The sequence below is a fragment of the Drosophila rhopaloa genome, unplaced genomic scaffold (genome assembly GCF_018152115.1).
Source record: "Drosophila rhopaloa isolate 14029-0021.01 unplaced genomic scaffold, ASM1815211v1 contig_2, whole genome shotgun sequence".
NCBI classification, from domain to species: Eukaryota; Metazoa; Arthropoda; class Insecta; order Diptera; family Drosophilidae; genus Drosophila; species Drosophila rhopaloa.
The window spans coordinates 23058216-23067564 of NW_025335083.1; the positions used below are offsets into that span (position 1 = coordinate 23058216).

General features: G+C 40.4%; 1 protein-coding gene across 1 annotated transcript; it reads right to left on the bottom strand.

The window, feature by feature from the left end:
- Positions 1-218: 218 nt before the first annotated feature.
- LOC108039015 (glycogen phosphorylase) lies at positions 219-7433 on the bottom strand. Its single transcript, XM_017115919.2, has 4 exons — positions 6993-7433; positions 2570-3098; positions 907-2513; positions 219-537 (listed from the first exon to the last, which is right to left on the bottom strand). Exons 1-4 carry the CDS (start codon positions 7233-7235, stop codon positions 385-387), a joined length of 2532 nt encoding a protein of 843 aa, XP_016971408.2. The 5' UTR covers positions 7236-7433; the 3' UTR covers positions 219-384.
- Positions 7434-9349: the final 1916 nt, after the last annotated feature.

Here is a 9349-nt window from a genome sequence, read left to right on the forward strand (position 1 = left end):
ATTTTTACAATTAACACTTGAACTTGAGGTTTAATCTCGATTTAAAACACGCATATCCGATATCTAAACAAGCTTGCCACTAATGTTTATTATAATTCTTTCTATTAATGTTCAATCTTTTAAGTTTTTTTTTTACTTTTAAAGTTTTCCTGAGGTCTTTTTTAGGTAGGTACCGTTGTTGGTGTTGTTGATTCGATTCCACAGTGATGAGAGAACTATTTGAATTGTTTATCTTGGATTTTTATTAAATAAAATATTAACAATTCCGGGCCGTAGCCCGTGTTTAGTTGGTTAGCTTTAGTTGTTGCTTTTGGCGCCTAAAATTGGACTTTGACTTTAACAAAAGTAAAGCACATAAATAATAAAATAATATCAAAAATTGATTTAGTTCTGAGGATCCTCCGGCGCTGGCAGCTTCTCCCAGGTGGGCTCAACGCCCCAAATCTCGCGGGCGTACTCGGCAATGGTGCGATCCGACGAGAACTTGCCGCTGGACGCAATATTGTTGATGGACATCTCCAGCCACTTGGCTTGGTTCTGAAAATAGAGATAGAAATAAGGTTTTAGAAAATATAGAAAATAGCACATCAGAATGGTCTGCTTTTTAATCATTACTCTTTCTGCTATTGAACATTTTTTAGCTCTTGGCATATATAACATTTTGGCCATTATCATTTAAAAACCTTGGGTTTTGTTAATATATTATCAAGAGGTGATTTTAAATAAATCACATTTTATAAATGTTATAGATACATTTCTGTATTAGTTATTTAGTTAAATGTTTAGTAGAATAAATATAAAAATCAATTACTGTTCATAAATGACTTTAGACTAAGTGTTTTAGAAAATCCATCTGATCTATTTAAACAGACCCACAAACCCCCGGCTTAAACTGAGGACTCTCACCTGGTAGGTCTTGGAGACCAGATCCTGGGCCTTAATGTACGCCTCGTAGTCGGCCAGCAAGTAGTAGTGGTCGTACTTGAGCAGAATGTCGGCAATGTTCTTGAACTCGTTGGGATTGCCGGGGCTGAAGAAACCGCCTTGGATCTGATCGATCACCTGCTTGACCTCCGGGTTGGTGTTGTAGTAGTCGTAGGCATTGTAGCCCTTCTTCTTGAGGGCCTCCACCTCATCGACGGTCATGCCGAAGATGAAGATGTTGTCCAGACCCATCTCTTCGGCCATCTCCACATTGGCGCCGTCAAGAGTGCCGATGGTGAGGGCTCCGTTCAGCTGGAACTTCATGTTGCCGGTGCCAGAGGCCTCTGTGCCGGCGGTGGAGATCTGCTCGGAGAGATCAGCGGCGGGCATGATCTTCTCGGCCAGGGTGACACGGTAGTTCTCCAGGAAGATCACCTTCAGCTTGTCGCCCACAATGGGATCGTTGTTAACCACATTTCCTACGGCGCAGATCAGCTTGATGATCTGCTTGGCCACATAGTAGCCCGGAGCAGCCTTGCCTCCGATCATGATTGTCCTCGGGGTGAAGTTGGCTGTGGGATCCTTCTTGATTCTGTTGTACAGGGTGATGATGTGCAGGCAGTTCAGCAGCTGGCGCTTGTACTCGTGGATGCGCTTCACCTGGATGTCGAACATGGACGAGGCATTGATCTTAACGCCGTAATCCTTCTCCAGAATGGCGGCCAACTTCAGCTTGTTCTCCTGCTTGACGCGGGCGACGTTGCGCTGGAAGTTCGGGTCCTTGGCCCACTTCTTTAGGGCAACCAGTTGGTCTAGATGCACCGGCCACTCGTCACCGATCTTCTCGGCAATCAGATCGGACAGGCCGGGATTGCAGAGCAGCAACCAACGGCGTGGAGTGATACCGTTCGTCTTGTTCTGGAACTTCTTGGGGTCCATTTCGTAGAAGTCGCGGAACAGCGAGTCCTTCAGGATCTGCGAGTGGATGGCAGCCACACCGTTGACGGCATGGGAGCCCACAATGGACAGATGGGCCATGTTGATGCGCTTCTCGCCATCCTCCTCCACCATCGACATGCGACGCATGCGGTCCAGATCGTCGGGGAACTTCTTCTTCACATTCTCCATGTGCAGGAAGTTGATGTGGTAGATGATCTGCAAATGGCGAGGCAGGATCGACTCCAGCAAGGACACGGGCCAGCGTTCCAAGGCCTCTGGCAGCACGGTGTGATTGGTGTAGGCACAGCTCCTCACGGTGATGTCCCATGCCTTCTCCCAGGTCAGGTGCTCTTCGTCGACCAGGATGCGCATCAGCTCGGGGATGGCCAGCGATGGATGGGTATCGTTCAGCTGGATGGCAACCTTATCTGGGAAGTGGTCGAAGGTGTTGCGTACCGCCTCCCGCGATCCGAACTTCGAGGCCTTGTAGCGACGGATGATGTCCTGCAGCGTGGCGGCGCACATGAAGTACTCCTGCTTCAGACGCAGCTCCTTGCCCTCGAAGAAGTTGTCGTTGGGGTACAGCACACGGGAGATGTTCTCCGCCAGATTACGGTCCAGCACGGCCTGGATGTAGTCACCATCGTTGACTGGAAATGGTAAGATAGTGATGTGTTCTATAAACCACCTTAAGGAGAATACTCACAGAACTTCAGGTTAAAGTCGATGGGCGACTTGGCGGACCACAAACGCAGTGTGTTCACGTGGTTGTTATTGTAGCCGGGAATGGGGTTGTCGTAGGGCATGGCAAACACCCTCTGGGTGTCCACCCACTTCTTGCCCTCGGGTGTGTCGATCACACGGCCGTAGAAGTTGATTGGCAACATGAACTCCGGACGTGCCTTCTCCCAGGGATTGCCAAAACGAAGCCAATCATCGGGCTCCTCAACCTGCTCACCGTTCTTGATCTTCTGGGCGAAAATACCGTACTCATAACGGATGCCATAGCCATAGGCGGCCAGACCAAGGGTGGCCATCGAGTCCAGGAAACAGGCGGCCAGACGACCCAGACCACCGTTGCCCAGACCGGCGTCCTCCTCCATCTCCTCCAGATTCTCAATGTCCAGACCCAGCTGGTACATGGCCTCCTCGCACTCGCTTTGGATACCCAGGTTGATCATGGTGTTGGTCAGGGAGCGACCCATGTAGTACTCCAGCGACAGGTAGTAGACGCGCTAAAAAATAAACGGTTGATCATTAATTAGTTGTTGGAATCGAGTTTTACTTTAAATTTTTCTAATAAAGAATATTAGGTATTGGGTTTATTTATTTGATTTGTTGTAACCGGCTTAAAGAAATTATTTTAAATCCTTTTCTATTTTTTCTTTGATTCTTTGGATTGGAAAGCATTATATATTTTGTTATATTTGTAAAGAAGTTGGTAGTACTCCTAACTAGGGAAGTTTAACAGATTAAAGAGCATAATAAAGCAGTGAAGAGAAATATTCACAACGATTTAGAGAGTGGGATCATCAAGCTTATTGGCAAACCAGTTTTGCCGTGCTTTTCCATAATGATCAGCCAAGTGCAAGGTACCCACAGCCCAGGCTCAACTGTACAGTTCATAATGCACCCAAAGCCTGATAAGCAGGGCGCCAAATTACACTGGAAACCTAGTTATGCTAGGACAGAAGGTCACCCAGTCCCCATATTCACGGTTCCCAACGGAATAATGCCTTATCAGCAGAAAAATCGCCCCGTAATTTCAGGGCAAACGAAATAGAAAACTATAAATAGAGGAAGGCATTAACAATCACCGGTTTGATTCAGTTCGAATCAATCGATCGATGTTACGAGGGCATTTATTGTGTTTATGGCAACAGCAATCTACAGATTGCAGGCTGCACTTTGCATGCTGGGCAAACATCATGGCAAAGCATGAATATATATAACTCGGAATCAGATCGGGATCATTATCGCTGCACAATGCTGGGCTAATCATCAATCGATCACGGATCACCAATCACCATTGACGACAACATCGCTGACAGTGTCGCCAGTTAATAGCTAATGGCTCCCATGGTATGCTAATCCTATTCTTCTTATCAGTCTACCTATGTAATCTATGCCCTAAAACGCATACCTCTGGCGCATGCTGATTTCAGATGTCTGATGCTATGTGATCCGGCAAAAAAACACTATTGCTAATTAGTGCGGAATGTTTGGCGAGCGTGTTTCTATGTGCATATTTGTAGGTGAAAGGGGTTAAGGCGCCTCTATACAATCCGGGGATTTTCGATTAGGAATATTTTGCTACATATTTGGCAGATAAGATATAATAAATTAGGTAATGGGGTAAAATTAACTGATTTAGATGAAATGTTTTGTTTGTTGCATAAATATTAAAGATTAGATCAAATAAAGCATACGTTTTTGTTATATTATGTTTAAGAGAGATCTATATCTATAAATGATGATAGTGTGGTTATGATCAGAATTTAGTTATTATTTGAAAGGGACAATCTTTAACCTATTTTGAAAGTTATTGTTGATACAGAAATATGGGGCCAATATACCATGAACTTTACGGGTGATTAGATTAGGTATAATGTAATTTTATTTGTAACAGTAATTTCCTAATGGATATGTTACAAAATTTTAAGAAATGTTCAGATATTTTGAAACATATGATTCATTAAGGCTATTATGTAATATTGACTTAATCATCGCATGACGTATTGAAATTATATAGATTTTTAAGTTAGTTTTGTTTATCCTTTAAGAACAAAAATTTTCTAAATAAGAGAAAATGAGTTCAAAAAAATCGAGATAATTAAATCTGGATTACCATATACTAAAACTAATTCTAAGAATGACCTTTCCTCAGCACCCAAAACAAAAATTAATAACCTATTTAGCTTATCTAATCGAAAATACGGAGATCCACAACAAGCCATGAGTAATCTTTTTGAGCCATAAAAAGCTTTCGAAGTCATTCAACTGCCGGTGGTGATATTTTTTCACAGCTGTTCGATGTGTAGGGTCTTTCAAAAAGGTTCTGGCCAGGTCTGAAGTTGAATTAGGCGCCAGACATATGTTTTTTTGCGGCTTTGATAACGAACGCCTCATCAACAAACGACCGATATTTGTTTGCATTTGTTGTTTATTGTTTTTTTTACCTATATGCAATAAATAGATAAATAGACAGATGTGTGCATAGGAAGTTGGTAATGCGATAGTTCTGTTGCCCTGGCATTGAACATTCATTGATCCCTGATAGCTAACGCTTTTAATTGGGTTTCCATGTGGGTGATAAGTGGGGCAATATTTTCGATTTGGTCAGCCTGACTTGTGGAAAACTACAGGGAAATAAATAACTCTTTTATGTGTCCATCCACCCCGCTGAACTTTCTTCAATTTGCATAAATTGGTACAGACCCCAATAGACGCCAAGTAGTATTTCAATTAACTCTAACTACTGGGCTACGCATAACAACAGCTGTAAAAGTATCTATATTTTCCACTCTATTCAGCTGGTTGAGTGAGCTAATTGCATGTGAGGGGACAACTAAACAAAATCGAGCCTATAAAAGTTCCACAACCTGAACGAAAAGAAAAGAATATACATATATATGCGCATGAACGGCAACCGAAATTGTAGCCAAAATAAAAACGCAGAGAGAAAGAGAAAAATAAAATAAAAATGGGGGAAATTTTCCTTGATATTTTTGTCAGTTGGTTGTTGTTAATAACCTTTGATTGACCTTGAAAATATGTGTGTCGCTGTGACGGCAGTTTCCCCAAATTAGTTAAATTGAAAATATTTATCACCCAAAATTGTATATAGATTGAACTTCTAGCGGTCGAGTCAATGGAAAATTAATAGATACATTTGGGGGGCTTATGGACAGAAATTGAAAGTGATTTAAGCTGACATTCAGCAAGGACAAAAATGTTTAGCTGTCGATGCTGCGAAATTTGCAAATGAAAAGCTCACGCTTCGGGCACGTGCTAAAGTAGATATATATATATATATATGTATTTTGTATCTGACGGATACGACTGCAAAGGGGCAATTGTGCACACTTGCTTTACCCAAGCTGCATTTTCTGGGGTAATCGTCGAGAAAATTAGTGAGCCAAGGCCCTAGAGGATTTTATTTTTCATAAAGTCATAAATATGTTTGCATAGATATAGAAGTAGCTCAGCGACAGCTGCTATATGAATAGCTATTTTTAAGCTTTTGTTGCTTAGTCAGCTGAGAGGGGGAAATCTTAAATAGGAGCAGAAAACAAGGGTGGTGGTTGAAAAATTCGCCGGCTTTTTTTGTGTTGCACCTTTGCAATTTGTTGCAGTGAAAGTGTCACACCTTTTTCTTGGCGCATTTCTTGGCATTGATCCCATTTTCATCATTGCTTTTCGGCAATTTCGCGGACAATTAAATAAAACGAAACAATTATATAGTAGCAAAACAACGAAAGCGTGGGAATTGCAGTACAAGCAAAAATTGCAGATATACAGTATTTGATCGATACTTTTAATGGTTTTGGTTTATTCAATAAACACATTTTTTATGCGCTAAAAAAATTTAATCCCGATGCTGAAAAATGGGAGCAAAACGAGTTCGAAACTAAAAATATAGTTGGAATATCATTGGGCTTACATTTTTTTAATTCAATGTAAAAAAATAATAAATTAATTTAAATAGTTAATTTATTAATAGAAGCAAAACTTAAAAAAAATTATAAATAGCTAAATAGAATATAAAATAAATATTTTTCTGGACTTTTGGTGTTTTATGATACACAAATTATTTTCATTTTAATGTTTTAGGATTTCACATGACAGAGTTTTTACTGTAAATTCTTTGGCCAAAGCGCATCGAGGAATAAATCAGCTGCGAACAAAAAGAGAATGGAGCAGGCCAAAAAAAATGTCGTAATAGAAAATTTAGAAAAAAAAATATATAAAGAAAATTTTTAACTTTTTTGGAGGGCAACATGAAAGAAAACTAAAGACATAGGAGTTCTAGAATTCTGCAAAAGTTGGGTTAGGAAGCCCACCCATTTTTTTTTGGAAATTTCCATGGAGTAAAATCAATAAGTGGGTTACCTGGACGACGAACTCACCTTGGGATCCTTTTCATAGTAGTGCTGCTGTGTACGAATCCAGCGGCCGACCATGTTGTCCTTGACGGTGTTGGCCAAGGCGAAGTAGTAGTCCCTCAAAGTGGACACATTTCGATCCTTGACCAGGGTGTAGTGCAAGTGCCGATTGAAGTTCTTCTTCACCTCGGTGACATTGCCCACCTCTGCGATTCCGCGCACCGAGATTTGCTTGCGCCGATCGGCGTCCGATTGGGGCTTCGACATGGTGTCCTAGTTATATCCCTCTGATCAGGCCTTCACTACAGTTCTATATAATTCTCTGATTCTGATTCCGTTGCGTGGGTGCGCGTGTGTGCGGCGGAGACGGAGACCCGTTTGCGTGTGCGGCAGCGAAGAGGAGGCGGAGACTATAGACACAACCCAGACCTGAACTGAACAGACGACCGTTCCACAGCGAAATCCGGAGCGATTCTCACTTTATACTTTCGTTATACTTTCCGGAGCTTTTTTCGCAACAGCTTTTACCTCTCGATTCGCGCTCTGGCTCTCTTGTAAACAATTGCCGAGACACAGTGGCTCGTTTTCGCTGCAATTTTTTATTTATGAACTTTAAGAAATTTTAAATATAATACAAAATTTAAAAACTTACAAAAAGTAAAAGTTGTTCTATTTTTAGAAAGATAGCCGGTGCTTAAAAAGTCTCAGAGAGCCTAATCGATTTATCTTACATTCTTATGTACTTAAATAAACTTTATTGACTTTTAATATAAAAAAAATATTGTTTTTAAATAAAGATCAATTTATTTGCAGAGTTTTATGATAAGGCTCCACTGTGCGTGGCTGACACTGTGGTGGCTCTCGCTGCTCCACTGCATTTCTCCATCTCTTTTTCATTTCCTGATGCACTGTGCTTCACTCTCTCTTACTCTCACTCGCTCTCACTTCTTCTCACTCTCTGGGGCTCTCTCTGTGCCCCAGTCACCTTGTGCGAAGGTCATACATGCGTATTGTTGTTTATTTTCTATTTATCTTGGGCATGCTTTTTGTTTTTGCTTAGCATCAGACGTAGAATAGAGTGCGTGGCGCCCTCAGGAACTGGTTGGAGCTTCGAGAAAACTCAACTGTCAAAAGTGGGCTTTGGAGCACTTTGGCGGTCTGTTTTTTGGGGGGTGCCAACTTGTTTAAAATTTGAAAAAAAAAATGTATGTGATAAAAATAAGATATTTGTATATCAATAACATATAACATATGTATCTTCTAGATATTATTGTATTTATAAGACGATTTCGGGGCTATAATATACTTTCTTTTATTTGTGATACATTTTCTTTTTAGCTTGTGAAAAATATAAGCCAGGAAGGTAACTTTGAAATTATTATCAGTATAGCAATCAAAAAGGGCACCGGAAAAAATTTTAAATGCCTTTGATATCATTAAACTCAGATGAACGAGGTCTTGAATCTTTTGCCTGATAAAAAGTATCTCTCAGTTGTTAAGTAATTTAAGTTTTTAAATTAAACTTGCGTTCTCTCTTCTAGCATTTTTAAATTTTTCAAAAGAGATGCTAATTACACGAAGGGCATCTGAAATTCTTTTCCAAAAATTTTGTTATTCCATTTCTTGTTTATTGCTTCCCATAATGGCACTCCCATGTTCAACTACTTGGGAATGCATGCGGAAAAAGTCCTTGAAAGGTGCCAAGGAAAATGGGGGGATATTACAAGGGACCAAGGAGCTGCTTGTTTCTTGTGTTCACCATTTGCTCGGTTATTTCGTTTCAAATGAAAATGATTAGCACATTTTGCTTAAAGAAAGCGAAAGGAAAACCTTTTGGACATTTGCCCAGTGAGCTGCCATCGAAATGCACGCCATCATTCATAAGCTTGTCTGCTAAAAATTTAAAACTTAATTGGAATCTGCTGAATGCCGACAACCGTTCGCTTGTTGACTCCTCGCACATATGCACTATGCAACTAGTTTTTGTTTTGTTTCTCTTTTTTTTCATTCAACTACGAGTATTATGCAAAAGTTACACTTAGGCGGAAAAAAGAGTTCACTGAGCGAATTGAAACAAGGTGGTTTTAAGAAATAATGCTTCCACCATACTTGTAAAACTACATATGCCCAATGTACGTACTCTCTTTTCACACAGCTCTTTTCGTCCTTTCAAAACTTTGGTTCAATAAAAAAAGCAAAAGCCTATATATATAAGTCAATCTTGATACTTTGACATAGGCATAACCTATACTAAGATTAATACAAAAATTATACTGAGCAAAGTAGATAGAGCAATCTAATTAATAATCACAATGCGTCATATACAAATGTACATCTTCTGTAGGTAATAAGTTCAATCTGACTCACATTTAAAGTGATAA

Excerpts from the sequence above, each read along its gene's own strand:
- LOC108039015 (XM_017115919.2), bottom strand. The coding sequence starts at position 7,235 with ATGTCGAAGCCCCAATCGGACGCCGATCGGCGCAAGCAAATCTCGGTG. Across the intron at positions 2,514-2,569 it reads CGACTTTAACCTGAAGTTCT|TCAACGATGGTGACTACATC; the intron begins GTGAGTATTCTC and ends TACCATTTCCAG. Across the intron at positions 538-906 it reads TGGTCTCCAAGACCTACCAG|AACCAAGCCAAGTGGCTGGA; the intron begins GTGAGAGTCCTC and ends CTCTATTTTCAG.